This window comes from Terrapene carolina, unplaced genomic scaffold (assembly GCF_002925995.2).
Source record: "Terrapene carolina triunguis isolate 2854851 unplaced genomic scaffold, T_m_triunguis-2.0 Scaffold211, whole genome shotgun sequence".
Lineage (NCBI taxonomy): Eukaryota > Metazoa > Chordata > Testudines > Emydidae > Terrapene > Terrapene triunguis.
This window is the reverse complement of record NW_020664562.1, coordinates 26,002,406-26,021,722: the sequence shown is the minus strand read 5'-3', so window position 1 is coordinate 26,021,722 and position 19,317 is coordinate 26,002,406. Positions and strand designations below refer to the sequence as shown.

The 19,317-nt window shown below is 43.0% G+C and overlaps 1 protein-coding gene across 1 annotated transcript in view; it reads left to right on the top strand.

Moving 5' to 3' along the window:
• LOC113407413 (heparan sulfate 2-O-sulfotransferase 1) overlaps positions 1–19,317 on the top strand; it is a 178,797-nt gene that overhangs the window by 142,004 nt on the left and 17,476 nt on the right. Inside the window, exons 3-4 of the mRNA XM_026655903.2 lie at positions 4,539–4,624; positions 7,938–8,076. Coding sequence (XP_026511688.1) covers positions 4,539–4,624; positions 7,938–8,076 — 225 coding nt within the window. The remainder of the gene's footprint in view (positions 1–4,538; positions 4,625–7,937; positions 8,077–19,317) is intronic.

Sequence of the window (19,317 nt, the reverse complement as noted above, 5' to 3'; positions counted from 1 at the left end):
ACACTCACGGCCATATCCTCTTCCTTACTGGACAAAACAGTCATGCTGTTGCCACCGTCCATGACTTCCACATGTCTCGAACTGGTGAAGAGTGTGGTGGACACCCTCCACATACCATTGGAGGAAGTTAAAGATACACACCACTAGCTCATCGATATCTTCCATGCCTCATCTACCTCCAAAATCGCCCTCCCAATTAACAAGGCCATCCTAGACCTAGCTAAGATGGTGTGGCAAATCCCAGCTTCGGTGGCCCCGACATGCAAGCAGGCAGACAAAAAAAATTATGTCCCCGCAAAGAAATCAAGAGTTCCTATTTACTCACCCATTGCTCAGTTCCATTGTGGTGGATGCTGTGAACGCTCATGGCCAACAACACCGCTTTAGGACAGCACTCTATGACAGAGATTGGAAGCGTCTTGATCTCTTTGGCAGGAAGGCATACTCCTCAGCCACTTTACAGTTTCGAATCTCCAATTACCAGGCGTTCACGGCAAAGCATGAGTATACAAATTGCAATAAACTACAAGACTTTGTTGATAAACTGCTGGATAGCTCCCGGGATTCCTTCCAGGCCATTATCCAAAAATGGCAACTGATGGTAAAAAAGCCTGTGATGATGAGACGGGCATTGTGGCTTCCCCTCTCGGGTTTCCTGAAAGAGATGCAGACCATGGTAGAGGACCTCCTCTTTGAGGAGGTGAAGTTCATCACCGAGAAGATCAACGCCTCTCTCCACTCCTTGTAGGATTCCAGGGCTACTTTCAGGTCACTGGGAATCTACACACTGGGGCAAAAGAGACTCTTCAGCCCTCAATACCAGCAAAGGCCTTATTCATCCCAATTCCCATCACAACAGCGCTATGAGCCCCAGAGGAAAAAGGGAATGTTCTCAAAATGAAAGTTTTTGGGTTACCAGTCCTTGACCCAAACATCTGCCCCTAAGCATCACTTTTGACTGGCAGGTCGAGGCACCAAGAGATCACTCCCCTCTACTACCTGTGACCACACACCCATTTGGCAGCATTCCACAGTGCCTGGGAGTGCATAATTTCAGACAGATGGGTCCTTGAGATCATCAGATCCAGATATTTCATCCACTTCACCTCCCTATCCCCTCCACAACACCCTTCCCCATCCCTCTTCAGAGACCCTTCTCACAAGAGTCTACTATGGTAGGAGATAGACTCCTGCAGTTAGGAATCATAGAACCAGTACCTCAGCATCTACGAGGCAAGGGGTTCTACTCGTTACTTCCCAATTCCCACCAGGAAAGGATTTCAGAGCTCTCAGCAAGTTCGTCAAAGCTCAAAAGTTCAAGATGGTCACCCTATTGACGATCATTCCATCACCGGAACAGGGAGACTGGTTTTCGGCCATCAACCTACAAGATGCCTACTTTCACATCTCAATACTACTAGCTCACAGATGTTTCCTCAGTTTCACTCCTCCCCTTCGTACTTCCATCGGCACCCAGAGTATTTTCCAAAGTTCTCTCAGTTGTGGCTGCCTAGCTACGATCTCAAGGGATAATGATCTACCCTTACCTGTGCGATTGTCTCCTGAGAACCCAGTAGCTTCAGGAGGCTCGTCGAGCCACTAAAGACACAATATGCTTGTTCACGGAGCTGGGCCTGCAGATCGGTTCCCAGAAGTTGACCCTCACACCAGGGCAATGCCTAGAATTCACAGGGGCTGACCTAGATGAGCTATAGGCCAAAGCCTTCCTACATCAGGACAAATTTCTATCCCTGGTGTCGCTTATAGACATGGCTCAATGCAGTCCTCAGGTGCCAGCAAGAATCTGCCTCCAGCTCCTGGGGCATATGGCAGCTGGCACAGCAGTGATTTCACACACCAGACTTCACATGCGATGCCTACAGCTGTGGTTCAGCTCGGTTAACAGACCAAACAAGGACATTCTGGACAAAGCCCTGTCACTGCCCACCAGGATCAAGGATTCCATGGACTGGTGGAAGAACCTGGCCAATACATGCGAAGGGATCCCCTCCTTACAGGCGCCACCTTCATAACTCCTTACCAGTGACACATCCCTTCATAGGATGGAGCATGCATTTAAACGATATCACAACAGAAGGCAAATGGTCACCTGCAGAGATGTCCCTGCACATCAATCTCCTTAAGTTGAGAGCGGTGAGGAACGCCTGTGCCAATTTCCTCTCACTGATAACAGGATCACATATAAAGGTCCTGATGGACAACATAGTCTGCATGTATTATATCAGCCACCGGGGAGGAGCCAGATCACCCTTTCTATGCACAGAGTCAATGAAACTGTGGAACTGGTGTATCTCTCACAACATCACCTTATCCGTGGCTTACCTCCTGGGCATGCAGAAAGTGGTAGCGGACAAGTCAATCGCCCTTTCTTGCATGACCACGAGTGGGAGATGCATCCATCAGTACTTCATGGCTTGTTTGCACAGTGGGCAACACCGTCCATGGATCTGTTCACCACTTACCAAAACAGGAAGTGTCCATCGGACTGTTCCCGGACGGGTATTGAACGGCACTCTCTGGGCAATGCTCTCTCCTCTCATGGGACAAGGACCTTCTTTACGTCTTCTTTCCATTTCCTCTTCTGCTGAAGGTCCTGCTAAAGATAAAGAGCGACGGAGCTTATGTAATTTTGATTGCTCCCACGTGGCTGAGACAGACCTGGTACCCTTACCTGCAGCTCGCAATGTGCCCACTGATTTTTCCCTTCCAGCCACTCTGCACCTTCCCTCTCTCAGGACACAGGGTATACCATACATCCCAACTTGGGGATCTTCCACCTCAAGGCATGGATCCTATGTGTTCCAGCACCTAGAAAGCTCATGCTCAAAGGAAGTGCAAGAGGTTCTACTACACAGTAGAAAGTCCTCCGCAAGACGCACTTACCTGCAGAAATGGTCCAGGTTCCAGATTTGGTGCACATCCCAACAAATCTCTCCAGTGTCAGCAACTCTTTCCCATATTCTGGAATATGCCCTGACCCTTAAAAAATCGGGGGTTATCCCTAAGCTCTCTTAGGGTCTACCTAGCAGCTGTTACAGCATTTCACCAACCCATAGAGGGGTACTCGGTACTATTGCATCCAATATTGCAGTAGTTATATTATTTAGAACCTGGCTAACTCAAGGACATTATCTCTGTGCACTACTGTGATGAAACAATTTTGCTGACCATATGGAAGCATGCTCTTCAAGATTGCAAGTAAGTCCTTTTCAGTGGAGGCTCCCTTGACAATGGGGCTTTCTTCATCTAGTGCTCCATGGATCCAGAAATTTACTAAACTGAAGTGTGTAGTGCAAGGCATATCTTTTTGCAATAAATAACCATCAGTAAATTATGTATTATGGTTGGCTGATATGGCACAGTGAGGCAAACAATTTCTGAAGTCTGTTGTGCACAGTTTACTGTGATGCATTTACCAGGTTATTTCCCCCAAGTACTACAGCACAGTGGGTGCATAAACATAAATGGGGGAGGCATGAATCTGAAGTCAACTCAAATACCCTACTGGTACGTTCCTTTAAAAAAAAGTAAGTCACTGCAATTTGGGCCATGTATCTTATTTTGTACTGCATGATCATCTTCCAAATGTGAGGTCCGCTTAGAACTTGATCAGCTCTTGTCTAAGGGCTAGTTCATGCCTTGGTATGATCTAAGAACATAAGAACGGCCATACTGGGTCAGACTTAAGGTCCACCTAGCCCAGTAACCTGTCTTCCAACAGTGGCCAGTGCCAGGCGCCCCAGAGGGAATGAACTGAATAGGTAATCATCAAGTTATCCATCCCCTGTCACCCATTCCTAGCTTCTGGCAAACAGAGGCTAGGGACACCATCCCTGTATAGATTTAGATTGTCATGTTGAGCTTTTGGGCTTAAATTAATTTTTCCTAGTAATAAGCTCCAGAGAAGAATGCAGATGTACCTTAAACTAAACATAGTGCTGAAATGCAGTCTGGCTGATGGTCCATCCAAAAATTAAAATTTTGTTCCTTTTGAGCAAATGGTCCACCAGGTTTGATGCCTTCATGTCCCTGTAAAATAGATCCTATAAAAAACCAGCGTTTCACCTAACACATTTGAAGAAAAAATCGTTCCCTTCTTGTGGAAAATCTGTTGGAATCTGAATACAGATTGATGGATTTGGTCCCTGTTGCTCACTGCTGAGGGAACTCTGTATTGCCTTCAAACTATGTTTCAGGCTAACAAAAAATACTAATTAAAATGTTGTTTGTATTGATCATATTTCTGACTTTGCTTTCTTTGCCTTTCTGATTGCTACTTTCTGCTTCATATTTTTTTAGCTTTAAATTGTGGCTCTCTAAGATGAGTCAATTGCCATGTGCTTCTAAATAAAGTATCCTTTTCAGTTAGTCATATGTCTTTTGGTAATATTCATAGTGATAGATTTTTATCATAATGCATTGTTCGGTTTTACTTATTGAATGGAACATATTATTGGAAGCTAAGCATCAGCCATTCCAAACAGTATTGGAATATTGACTGTTTTCTACTTTTGTAGGTGCGATTTGTGAAGAATGTAACTTCCTGGAAGGAAATGAAACCAGGATTTTATCATGGACATATATCTTACTTGGATTTTGCAAAGTAAGTTACCCAATGATTTGTTTCATCTACAATGGTTGATACTGTTTATATTCTTAAAACTACACAGTAGATAAAATATTTCCTTCCGAAACGTGATAGTTTTACCAGCTTTCAGTTGTGGAGTCCAGTAGTTCAAGTAGATTATGTAGATCCATCTTAAATATTACTGCCCTCTAGTGATCAGAATCTGACAACTGTTTTTAAAAAAATTCAAACATTGAGTGTCCTTCAAAATAGCAATATTCCCTTTAGATTTTTAATACAACTTTGTCCTGTTTATTGCATGATAAAAAAGAATTAGCTCATCGTTTAGGACCTGACTCCACAAGTTAGCAATATTATTCCTTGGTTGAGCAACAGGAGTGCCTTTGCCTGAGAATTTCAGCTCGCTCTTCTGAATACTGAGTGTGTCATCCTAGTGATATGCTTCACAGGCTGAGAAGTTTAGACGCAATCTAACATACCACATCTAATAAGCAACACCATATAACTGGTATTCAGTTAGGTTACTTTGAAGTTTGTGGCTCTTCATGTTCACCATACATTTTAAACTTTTTTAAATTTAGTTTTTAACATGCCACAGTTAATAACATACCAATATATTAAAGCAGTCACTTTTGTGCTATACACTAATACTATCTTTACAAAAATACATAGAAAATACACTGAATAATGATCCCCTTTGTAGAGCTTAATCCTGCTCCCACTGAAGTCAATAATAAAACTCCTATTGACTTCAGTGGTGCAAGATCATGCCCATATTCCCCATCACTTGTGTTCCTCCTCCTTTCCACTCGGACAATTAACTAAGACCTCAGAGGGTAAAGATCTTTTGGTTTGTAGCCTTTAAACCCCTCTCTAGAAGTAATTTTTAATTATAACTTTTTATTTAAAAAAAAAAGTAAAAGTAAAATGGGGGAGCATCATAAACTCCCAATTTAGCTTATCTCTAATAGAAAGTCCGAAAAGCCACTATGTCAGCTGGAAATTACCAGTGGGCAGCAGCTGAAATTTCAAGATTGCTAAAAGAAACAGAAGGAGAGAAACCTTAATTTAAAAAAAAACCATGAAATAAAATGAAGAAACCCTGTGCTTCACATTGCATCAACCTCCTCTCCCACCTTTTAAAAAAAGTTAAAATACTATATTAATGGACTTTTTGACTTGAACCCTTAATGGAATAACAGCCTTGTGAACAGCTAGGTGAATATTATTCTTTACATTACTAAAGGCATAAAGCTGAAAACATCTTCTGGAACTTTCCAGATTAAAATAATTATTGTACCTGTAGAAAGGCATCTAAGCAATTTCACAGATTTCATTCATGTTCATATTTCCTTCCAGGGCTGTGTTATCCTTGTGTTTTGCTGTTTGTTGCCCTTTTACCTAAATGTCTAATTTTTTCCCACAACAGCTTCCTTTCTCTTATTTGTGGTTTTCATTATTAAAATCATATATTGAGTACTGTGGTTGCTCTTTGCTTTTGACCTATACTTTTAAAGAAACTGTGAGTATGTTCTGCATTCTTGTAATTGTCAAGTGTACAAATATATGTCATAACACAATCCAGCTCCAAGGAGCTCTGCATTAGTCAGTCAGAATGGTCATTATAAGACCAAATGTTCAGGCCTCTGTCCAGGTCTGTCATTAGTCTGGCCCCAAAATAACATTCTTAGGTAGCACAGGGGCCTTAAAAAATCTTGAAAAGTCACTGACAAATCAGTTACAGTGGGCTATTATCAGCAGGAGGAAAAAAAACAAAAACACTAACCCAGGAACCTATCTTTGCAACCAACCCCGTTGCCAACTCTGTCCACATATCTATTCAAGGGACATCATCATAGGATCTAATCACATCAGCCACACCATCAGGGGCTCGTTCACCTGCACATCTACCAATGTGATATATGCCATCATGTGACAGCAATGCCCCTCTGCCATGTACATTGACGAAACCTGATTGTCTCTACTCAAAAGAATAAATGGACACTAATCAGACGTCAAGAATTATAACATTCAAAAACCAGTCGGAGAACACTTCAACCTCCCTGTACGCTCAATTACAGACCAAAAAGTGGCAATTCTTCAACAACAAACATTCAAAAATAGACTCCGAGAAACTGCAGAGCTGGAATTAATTTGCAAACTGGACACCATCAAATTAGGCCTGAATAAGGACTGGGAGTGGATGGGTCATTACACAAACTAAAAACTATTTCCCCATGCTAATTCTCCCCCCTACTGTTACTCACACCTTCTTGTCAACTGTTTGAAATGGGCCATCCTGATTACCACTATAAAAGTGATTTTTCCTCCTGCTGATAATAGCCCACTGTAATTGATTTGTCTTGTTAAAGTTGGTAAGGCAACCCCCATCTTTTCATGTTCTCTTTATATGTATATCTTCCTACTGTATTTTCCACTCCATGCATCCGATGAAGTGGGTTTTAGCCCACGAAAGCTTAGGTCCAAATAAATTTGTTAGTCTCTAAGGTGCCACAAGTACTCCTCATTCTTTTTGTTGATACAGACTAACACAGCTACCATTCTGAAGCCTGTAATAGAAAATGAAGTGTTGGTTTCTGCTTGTATCAAGAACACCCACATTTTATAATCCTAGCCAAATGACAGTCCCTGAGCACCTCCCCTTCCTTGTAGTGTGCATCTCTGTCCTTGGCATCATGCCAGGAATACCACTTACTTCACTAGTGCATAGCACAGTTAGAACAGCAACAACTGCAGGAAGCAGGAAAAGAAGACCGAACCTCCTGAGGGCTTCTGTGGTGTGAATATTTGGTTGCTAGACCGAGGGAAGGAATTTCTAAGGTCAGGTTACTTATATTAAAACTTTCTACACCTGGTATGGAAGCAGGCAGGATGTAATTATTGACATTTCAATATTGTTTTAGCTCAAAGACACGGGTTGGATTATATTAAAAACAAACAAAAAATCATACAGACACACACAGAATTGACTTACCTGGTGTGTGGCTTGGTTTTTTGTGTTTGTCTTTTTCCTGTAAACAAGAATCTATTGTGTTAACATTTCTGGAACCCTCCATCACAAGGTAGAGAATATCTCTGTTTTCAATACTTTTTTCATCTGTCCTTTTTCAGACAGCACTCTTCTGTTCTTTCAAACAGTAATATATAGCCCTAATGTGAAATATTGACTTCCTGGCACTAAAGATTAAAATTTCCTTCTGTAATATGTATACACTTTTACTTTTACCTAATGTCAGTAAATACATTTTTGAGATACTGCAGAAAAAACGTTGGTTTGACATTTTTATTTATTTATTTTCTATTTCAGATTTGGTGTTAAAAAGAAACCAATTTACATTAATGTCATAAGAGATCCTATAGAACGACTAGTTTCTTATTATTACTTTTTGCGGTTTGGAGATGATTACAGACCAGGGCTACGAAGGCGAAAACAGGGGGATAAAAAGGTAACCTAAGCTTTAGATTCTGCTTTCATATTTTATTCGTACTAAAGTTGATCTGAAAACAGCTTTAAAATATGGTCTGGCAAAAGCCATATTCCTTTATAAAAAAAAAAAAAAAAAAGTTTCCAAAATATTAGTGGGTTTAACGTTGAAATTACACCATTGAATTTGTGTGAAGTTTGAAAATCAGAGCTGTTCTTGGATCAACAATGGTGATGCTGGTGATTTTGGTAGGGGGCATGCTCCATTTCATGTTGGTTTTGAACCAAGGTGTACAACTCCATATGCTGTTAGACCTTTGAAGAAGTGCAAATCCAAGATTCTGACCTCTTGTCAACAACCGTTTATTTGAATGACTAATTCTGAGAAAAACAACTGAAAGAATTTTCTTGAAACTTTGCAAACAAATTAATTTAGGGCTAAAAAGTCTGAAAAATCTCAGCTCAGATGTCATTGTTGTAAATATTCAAGGCTGTAAGCATCAAATGAAAAGACTATTCTATGAGAGGCATCCAGAAATCCATTCCTGTAAGAAGCTGAACTGAACCTGCACTCAAAAGCTATCATGCTAACAGAACATGCTATCATACTGTTGATTTTGAACACTTAATATTGTAATAGGACTTTAACATATGCAAGGTGCACTATTTGAAAATTGTGGTGTTCAAGAGATACATGTTCTGCACTTTCCCACCCTTCTTTAGAGCTGACCTGGACTGACCTAATTTAGCATATTCAAACAGCAAAACCTCACTTACTCAAGCATGGTTACAGCTTCCTGTTAATTCCATAATTTATTTATCCCAGGATGCATTTATATATCTACTATAATATATATACCGTTGGAATGCCTCACTTTGGATCGTACTTGCATATAAGTAAGCAAAGTAATGTAATATATTTGCTGAATGCACAGTTTTTAAAGAGGTTGAATTTGACCCAAAATATAAGTTTTGTAAAAGTAAGCTTTTTCAAAACTTAAGAACTGAAATTTTTCTATTCTTTTTTTTTTTTTTTTTTTTTTTTTTTTCAATTTCAGTGGAAACACAGGATTTTTAAACAAAAAACTTTTTCTGCAATGTTTGCAATCTAAATAGTGCACCGTTATGCTAATACCTTGGGAAACTGACTAAACAAAAGTCAAACCAAATAGATTATTTTCATTATGCAAGCTGAGCCAAATGCAAAGAAACAATGACATAGTAAGTAAGTTTTTACTTTTTAAAATTAGCTTTTTTTTTTTTTTTTTTTTTTGGCAAGACCACTAATCTGGAAGCCGCTGCTCCTCCTTGCTTCCTTAGTTAGAAGTAGCTCTGCCTCTGTTACTAAGGTTTTGGCTCCATCTGCTGCCCCTGCATCCCACCTCCACTCACCAGACTCTACCATGTGAGTAGAGAGAGGGTTCTGCAAATAAAGACATTTATGTTTTAAGTGTGGGGTTTTTACCTGTAAGCTTTCGAACATTCTGAACTTTATTTCAAGTGTGTTACCTTCAAATGTTGCAAAGCCTTGATTGTAACAGCATATGTGCTAAGTTTGAAGATAACTTGAAGATCCTGAGTACAAGCAACTGTTCAGGTGCTTTTACTGTTGAAAAGCATTTTTAACATTTAACCAACTCAAAATATGCCTAATGAATTTCCTGTAAGCTTTCCTTAGGGAAAATCTTTTCTAGGTTAAAGAATAAGTATGAAAACTTCAAGCAGAACAGTATCTAAAAATAAGAATTTAAAATGTGTCCTTTGTAGACTTGCTATAGTGATGGTATGATATATATCAGATTTTTTTTTTTAAAGGAGGGGGAGTATAGGTCTTGACTTTATAACCTACTCTGTTCCTTTGTGTATAGCTGCTTTTACTCCACTGATAGTTAAAAAGTACTAAATCATCACCTTATACAGATTGTGGGCACTAAGTCCACCTCTGTGCATTCTCTGCTATGATCTGTCCTGAAGTGATATAGGAGGACATTAGATCCAGGGTTTTCTTTATTTTCAACCTCAAACAATGATTGGAAATGGTTGGGAAAAACAGTCATTTGGCAAATTAAATATTGAATTGTTATTTCACTGGACATGTATATGACAGAATTAAAACTAGTATTGTATAATAAAACTGTTCCACTTACAGTATACCGTTTTGTCTTCTATCAGACCCTGGATATGAAAGGAATACTTTTGATATCTTAAGGTTGCTTTAAAAAAAATCACATCAGTTAAGGCATTAATTTGGCTCCATTTTTTTCCCTCTCTCTTGCGTTTGCAGTAAAAAAAATTAATATTGACTGGACAGATTTGTCTGATTGCCAGAAGCTGAGAGTGGACAGCAGGATGGATCACTTGATGATTGCCTGTTCTGTTCATTCCCTCTGAAGCACCTGACATTGACCACTTTCAGAAGGACAGGGTACTGAGCTAGATGGACCTTTTGGTCTGACCCACTGTGGCCAGTCTTATATTCTTACGTAACTCCATGAAGACTTGCACTTTTAAAACATTATTTAAGACCACCTAGAAAAATGTCCACTTTATAAAACTTCTCATACATGGATTTTTGATTTTATTTAATCTGAGTTCAATTGAGGGTATACATATATTAGTGTAGCATATATTAGTTGGACATGGAGAGTAAAGCTCTAAGATAGACTTGGGATAACAATAAATCTTCCTTACAACTGAAGAGTCTAAAGTTCATTGAAAACTCCCTGACCTAATGTTTTGTGCAGGTGTAAATTCTGTTAGCGGTGCAGACTCAGCACAGCCAAGAGTGAATGGACTGAATTCTATTCTATTCTATGTGTGGGTTGTTTACTTCTAATTCCCTTATGCAAAGCTACTGAAGGTAGTGAGGTTACAGTGTCATTGGAGGCATAATTTGGCCTGCAGAACTTTTCACTGGTGGAGATGTCTGAGGTAAAGAGAACTAACTGTGATTCCAGGATAAGTTTACTGGACTGGAAGTTAATTAAAAAACAAAAAATAAAACACCATTTTAGGTGTAATTTGTAATCTGAACACATCTGGTGTGCATTTATTAAGAACCAATAAGCCAAAAACCCACAATGCCACTTCTATGGAATCTTTTCAGAATAGAATGCACTTTAAATAACTTCCTTCAGAGATTAGAGCTATTATCATTAGTTTCAATTTAAACCTTCCTAATGTGTTACTTAATAATTCTCTGTTCTTGTACTTCAGGCTCTTGTTTTCAATCTTTTATCATGTCACTTTAGCTAACATAAATGTATTTTGATTTTAGATATTACTGGTTTTGCCATACGCGTTTGAATTGTCCCACAAGCACTCTATTCTACCCAGATAAAATTTTGTCACCAAGCTTTAATTTCTTTCACTGTTTGTAATAATTCAGATTATAATGCTGCCCATGCAACCTTTTCAAAGTGTTTTGAGGAAGCTTTACTTAACAAAAGGATGACAATTTTACTTGCATCAGATATAAAATTCAGAGTATCCATCACCATAATCATTTACTATATATCTCTGAATCCCATCTGAATTGTGTCATTTTACATATGACTTTAGATAACTTCCAAAGAGCCACTAATTTAAGCATTAACAGTACTATAGCATCTTCTGCATGTTTTTCAGCAAGACAGTTTAGCTGCTTATTTGATATGATTTTTCTTGATACAATCCAAAATCAAAAACTTACATTTAGAAAACCAGTTAAGATTGCTAAGAGTTAAGTTTTTCTCTTATCAATCACGTTCCTTAAAAATTGTTAAGTAAATAAGCAACTAGTTAAGGATGATATAACTTTACCCAGCCTACATCTGTATAACGAGCTTCTAAGCTTGTCACTCTGAAGCCTAGAATGTTTGTGAGTCGAAAGCAATAGAAATATCCAGTCATGTTCAGAATATTACCAGGTTTAGTCATCACTGGATTTCACAGTCTGTTACCACCCAACTTAAGTTCTCAGCCATATTTGGCTTTTCTTACACACATGACTTTACAAATTACCCCCATGTGACAGCACAGGCTTTCTAGTAATAATAATTCTTACCAAGTTCCAAATGCATATTCATTACAGTGCAGCCTTAACTCTAACCCAAAAGAAATACTGCTCTTTTATCAGTAAACTCACAGAAAGCACAAACCCTTCTAAAAGATGCCTATAATTACGTACATGTTGACCAGCCTCAAATGTAGGTCCACGTGTATGTCTAATGTAATTATAAGCTGACTATGTTATATGCTTTTCTTATTAAACAACATACAAAACATTATTATCAAGGAACAACAATGTGAAGTATTTGATAAAATAGTGCCATTGTTTTGGTAAACAAATGTAATCTATTTCCAAACTAAAATTATTGAGGGACAGAAATAACCATTATAATGGAAGCTGGTTATATCCTTAATTAGTCTCTATGTACCTTACAACCATCACCACCACCATTATGCGTATGCAGATGAAGTTCATCATTATCCATTTTCCAAAATAGAAAAGCGTTTTGCATGGCAGTTCCTCTTACTGATATCCCATCATGGTTTAAGGGAATTCTAATAGAGGTTCAGCTAGTATAGAGGACTTACAGTGTACAGTAATTTGAGTGGCATTCTTATTTTGCTACATGGACAGGGAAGAACTATTATCTTTCTGTTGAACATCCCAGAGTAAAATGAATATCTTGGCTATGAGAACAGAATCTCTTAAGTACAAAAGTTTCTATGTTAGAATTTCCGTTGATATAGCTGTCAAGATGTAGGTGGAGGAGAGAATGGGAGGTGGATGTCTTCATTTTGTTTTATTTAGGAAATTATTTAGCTGTTTTTAGCTTTAACTACAAAGTGACCTGTGGTGATGGAGAAATCTTATCGGCTGATAAATTCCAACTCATATTTGGCATATGTCTGCACAGGTCGGGAAATGTGCCCAGGACAGGTCAATGCTTAGATATGTTGATTGATGCTGTATAAATACTTAGAGTGGATAAATAGCACTCATGAAAGAGGAAAAAAGAAAATCATCTTTTTCCTCTGTCATTTCAAGCATAAATCTTTCTCTCTGGCAACTTTTAAGATGCTAACCGCCTCACTCTGAGCTGGGCAGATTCTTAAATTGTTTTGTGACTCAGGTTAAAACGTGTTTATCTTTCAGAAAAGCATCATTTCAGTGAGATGCCACATTATCAGTGCTGAATTGTGAACACCTTAAAGTTCTGCACTAGGGAAAATGCTCAAATATATTTTACTGAAGTATGGGCAAAGCTTTATTTGGAAATGCATGATTTTACCAAACTGCAGCAATTTCAAGCAATCTGCTTGTAAGTGTCTGCATCTTGGGTTGGATTCCTAACAACAGTTACAAGAGCGGTAGAGTCCTAAATCTTACTGGGTCTATAGTCAGTTAAAATTAAACAAATGCAAGTCTTATATTTTTTAAATCTTTTCCCCAATTTATTTTCACTTTATAGGTTTGATGAACTTATCAAAACAGTAATGTTTTTAATTGCACAGAACACAAGAAATATTGTAAAAAGCTGTCTTCAAAGTATAATATACTTCCACAGAATAAAAATAGTACTGTACTCTAAACATGTATCCTATACCTGGCTTGGAGAAATCATAAATACTTGAGTTTCTGACTACTGTATGGATAGCATGTTTTTAATACTAATTTCCCTCCAATGTTAATAGAACTTTTATTGTAACTGACATTATAAGCTTGAAACACTATGCTTCACTGCAGGTATCCATGTGTGCAGAATGAAGTCGTGTGTCTAGTTTTTTTTTTTCTTCAAAGTGAAGTTGGATGTAGTAACTTACTTTCATGTCTACCCTAACTTGGAGCCATAGTATTTTAAGTTCTTCTTCGAGTGCTTGTTCACATCGATTCCAATCAGGTGTGCGCGTGCTGCGTGCACGGTCGTTGGAAATTTTTTCCCTTAGCAGCTCCCGTCGGGTCGGCTAGGGAGCCCCCTGGAGTGGCGCCTTCATGGCGCTCAATATATGACCCACCTGACCCCCCTTCAGTTCCTTCTTACCGTCCATGGTGACATTGGAACTGTGTTTCACTTGCTTGCAAGTATTCCCTTAGCCTAATACCTAGTTCTACCCAGTTTCTTCTTTTAGTACAGGGGTTCTCAGGCTTTTGTACTGGTGACCCCTTTCACACAGCAAGCCTCTGAGTGTGACCCTCCCCTTATACATTAAAAACACTTTTTTATATATTTAACACCATTATAAATGCTGGAGGCAAATTGGGGTTTGGGGTGGAGGCTGACAGCTCGCGACCCCCCATGTAATAACCTCGCAACCCCCTGAGGGGTCCCAACCCCCAGTTTGAGAACCCGGTTTTAGTAGTTAGTGTATTATTGTTTGTAGTTAGCATAGAAATTGGTGCGTGGGATCGTTTCTCTCCCCTCACCCCGCCTTGGGCTTCGGGGCATGCCTCAAGTCCAAGGGTTTGTCTTGCAGTGTATGCCGAAAGACTATGCCTAATAGTGATCCCCACAACTTGTGCCTGAGGTATCTAGAAGAGGCGCATCAGTCTGAGTGCTGCAAGATTTGTAAGGCTTTCAAGCCTAGAACTAGAAAGGAGCGTGACTTCCGTTTAAAACAGTTACTGCTGGAAGCTGCACTCCGTCCAACAATCCATGAATCAGTGCCAAGGAAGGACTCAGGCGCGAGAGACCCTCGGCACCCAAGATCCCTGGCACTGTTCCACGTCTCCGGTGCCCCACAAGGGCCATAAGAAGGCGGACGGAGGGCGCTCTCCTCAGAGAACTGCGACACCATCAGGGGAGGCTTTGCTGCTCCAGAGGAAAGACTCTGCTCCCAAGCACCAAGAGCTTGTGCCGTTGATTCCAGCACCCCAGACAGCACTGTTGAGCCCGGCACTTAGTGACTATCCAGCGGGGCAGTGCCTGGCGGAAGTGTTGGAGCCCCCCTCCACTCCGCACACTTTTGAAGCTGCTAAGGAGCTCATTGAAATAACTGCGCCTCAGCCACCAGCTGATAAAGAGAAGCCTCCAGCACCGCATAGACGGGTACCAGCTAGAGGCAAGCCCGCGATGATGAGGCTCTCCTTGTCGCCGGACAGACTGGCACTGTTCCCGGCACCATTCCAGGTCCCCATCGCCGCAACATGCACTGGCCTCGGTACAAGATCGCATAGCCCTGGGAGCACGACGAGATATATCTCCAGCACCGAGGAGTCAGCACTGATCTAGAACACCCTCACAGGACCAGCACCAACACATGGCCCCGGAGCACAGCAGCCGTTCCCTGGCACCAGTCTCGGTCGCGGGATAGCCAGCACCGACCTTCGACGCGATCGTCACCGCACCATTCCCTGACCTCCTCTTCACGGCACCGACTGCCAGTGCAGGGATCGTCGGCACCGCCGTGGTCATAGCCCTCGGGATCTTCAGACTCGGAGGCCAACTCATATTACTCAAGGCACAGTAGACATAGGTCCAGTAAGCACCAAAGAGACGTATAAGTGGCCTGGCAGCCGCAGTGGCCTTCCCCACCCCCCCTCCCCCAAAATGGCCCTTCTGGACCCCCTGGGCTTACCATCAGGCCCAGGGTACCCCTTCGAGGGCTTCTAGGTCAGTGGCCTCAGGACATCACCCTTCCCGGTCACCGATGGGTAGACCTACCCCTCGAGTTATGGATGCGACCCTCTTCAGACCACCCCCTCATACTACAGGGGAGTCAGCGGAACTGACTCCAGAACCAGCCATAGCCCAGGATGCATTCAACCAGGTGGACCAATGGAGAAGTCTAACAGAACCCAGGAACAACCCGGGCAGCTAGAGAGCCGTGAGGACCCCTGTACTCCCACGTGCTTCCTCGTCATCCTCGCCTGATGAAGCAGTGGCAGGAGCATCAGCTTCAGGTCCTCCACCCATTGACCACAGGGCACACCAGGACCTGCTCTGCCGCATTGCCCGTAACATGACCCTAGAGGTGGAGGAAGTAACCGAATCAGAGGACACACTGGTGGACATTCTCACCCCAGAGGGGTCCTTCCAGAGTGGTGTTACCTATAATAAAATAATAATAAGACCCTGTGGCAGACTCCATTCTGCCCACTGCCAGGGGAGTGGAAAGGAAGTAGTTTGTCGCCTCCAAGGGATATGAGTTTTTTATTCTCCCACCCACACCCTGGCTCCCTGGTGGTCTCAGCGGTGAATGAAAAGGTGTGCCAAGGGCAACAGGCGCCGCACCCAAGGCTAAGGAGGCCAAATGTACAGACCTCTTTGGCAGGTAAGTATATGCTGCAGGGGGCCTACAGCTGAGGATAGCCAACCAGCAGGCTATCCTCAGCATGTAACTTTAACTCTTGGGACTCTATGTCCAAATACAAAGAGTTGCTCCCTGCAGCGTCAAAGACGTAGTTCTCAGCTCTGGTCGAGGAGGGGAAGGCGGTGGCCAGGGCATCCCTACTGGCCTCCCTTGACTCGGCAGTCTCGGTGGCACGTACCATCTCCAATGGAGTGGTCATGAGGAGGACCGCATGGCTCCAAGCTTCCGGTCTTCCCCTGGAAGTTCAACAGACCCTGCCGGACCTTCCCTTTGAGAGCGCAGGACTGTTTTCGGAGCAGACAGACTCGAGGCTCCATAGCCTCAATGATGAAATCTCTGGGGATGAACTCGCCTACTACCCGAAGAAAGCCTTTCAAGCCTCAACCCCAGCAGCAGCAGAGACAATATCAGCCTCGCCCAACGTAGGACACATACCGCCGTAGGGAACAATAGGCATAGACCTTCTAATCCGCCTTCAGGCCATGGGCAGGGCCTGACCAAGCCACCATCGGGACCCAAACAAGGGTTTTGAAGGGACGCCCAAGGACAGCATACCCGCCACTATCCTGGGTCCTTACCTTTCTGAACCATCTATCCCACTTCTACCGTGTGTGGTCCCATATAACATCGGACCGCTGGGGTCTTCGCCCGGTAGAAGTGGGATATTCTCTCCAATTCTGCTCCTCCCCCCCCCCTCCGCCCCCTTCCCCATCCCTCTTCAGGGACCCTTCTCATGAGCAAGTCCTTATCCAGGAGGTGCAATCGCTCCTCGCCATAGGGGCAGCGGAGGAGGTTCTTCAGGAGCTATGGGGCAAGGGATTCTACTCCCGCTATTTCCTAATCCCCAAGGCAAAGGAGGGATCTCAGACCCATTTTAGACGTGCGAGGGCTCAGTCAGTTCATGGTAAAGTTGAAGTTCCGCATGGTCTCCCTGAGCACGATTATCCCTTCCCTGGATCCAGGGGACTGGTACGCTGCCCTCGACATGAAAGACACACTTCCATATAGCCATTTGGCTGGCCCACAGACGTTTCCTGAGGTTTGTTGTCGACCACAAACACTATCAGTTCACGGTGCATTGAAGGTCCCCCCCAGGTGTTCACCAAGTGCGTGTCGGTAGTTGCGGCCTTTCTCTGCAAGAGAGAGGTTTATCCCTACCTCGACGACTGGCTGCTCTGGGGGCGCTCCAGGGAGCAGGTGGAGTCCCAAGTCCAGTTAGTCAGAGAGACCTTCCAGAGACTAGGACTGCTCCTCAGTGTGGACAAGTCGATGCTGTCACCGACCCAACAAATAGAATTCATTGGGGCGGTGCTGGACTCGGTTCAGGGAAGAGCGATACTACCAGAGTCCAGATATCAAGCACTGACAGGCATCATTCAGATTATCAGGCAATACCCCATCACAACCATGAGGACATGCCTCAGTCTCCTTGGACACATGGTGGCATGCACCTGTTTGGTCAGACATGCCAGGCTGAGGCTCAGACCACTCCAAGCATGGCTCACCTCAGCTTATCTCGAGACAGTTCAGACTTGGTAGTAACAGTGCTGGAGCAAGTCTTAAATACCCTATGCTGGTGGCTGGACCCTCGCATGGTCTGCGAAGCAGTCCCATTCAGCATCCCTCAACCGTCCATGATCTTAGTAACGGGCGCGTCAGACCTGGGTTGGGGGGCCCACGCAGGAGATCTACAGACACAGGGCTGGTGGTTGCAGTCCTAGATCCTGCTCCACATCAATATAAAGGAGCTCAGAGTGGTGAGACTAGCTTGCCTGACCTTGCGGACCCGATTACAAGGTCAGTGTGTGGCAGTGCTGACCGATAACACCACGGCCATGTTTTACATAAACAAACAGGGCAGTGCCCACTTCTCCCCTCTCTGTTGGGAGGCTCTCCAGCTGTGGGGTTTTTGTACAGGACACTTCCAGGTGAATGGAATGGGCTATCTCCCTGGAGTATGGAACGAGCTTGCGGACCACCTCAACGGGTCGTTCCGCAACCACAAGTGGTCCATCCGTCCAGACGTCATACATTCCCTCTTTCAAAGGTGGGTTTTTCCCCGGGTAGACCTATTCGCCACCAGGAGCAACAGGAAGTGTCCACCGTTTTGCTCTTTCCAAAAGCACAGTCCTGGCTCTTATCTTGGATGTGTTCATGCTACCCTGGGGAGACCATCAAATGTATGCCTTCCTGCCGATACCACTCGTCCACAAGGTACTGCTCAAGTTCCACAGAGACAAGGCGGAGGCAATTCTGCTGGCCCTTGTGTGGCCATACCAACATTGGTACACCACGCTTCTGGAGCTGTCAGTGGACACCCCAATCACTCTACCGCTCCACCCATGGTTAAACCCAATGGAGCTCCAATGCACGTTGAGAGAGGTGCTGCTTGGTAGCAGGAAACCTTCCACCAGGGCCACTTACCTAGCTAAGTGGAAAAGGTTCTCGTGCTGGTGTGAGCAGAGTCGCATACCTCCACTTCAAGCATCTATACCGTTCATCCTGGAGTATTTACTGCATGAAGCTGCAAGGTTTGGCAGGATCATCCATCAGAGTACACCTCACGGCCGTCTCAGAATTCCATTCGGGAGAGTTGGGGCGCTCGGTATTGCCAACCGTATGGTGGGCTGTTTCCTGAAAGGTATGGAAAGACCATATTCACAGTCCCGACCACCGGTACCTGCTTGGGATTTCAATCTGGTCCTCACTAGGGTAATGGGGGGCCCCATTCGAACCACTGGCTACATGCTCCCTTCTGTATCTCTCGTGGAAGGTGGCATTCCTGGTTGCCATCACATCAGCCAGGAGGGTGTCAGACTTAAAAGCGTTAACCTCCAACCCGTCTCCCCACCCCCCAGTCTTCCATAAGGACAAAGTACAGCTCAGGCCGCACCCGGCCTTCCTGCGCAAGGTGGTATCCCAATTCCATATTGGCCAAGACATTTTTTTATCAATCTTCTATCCC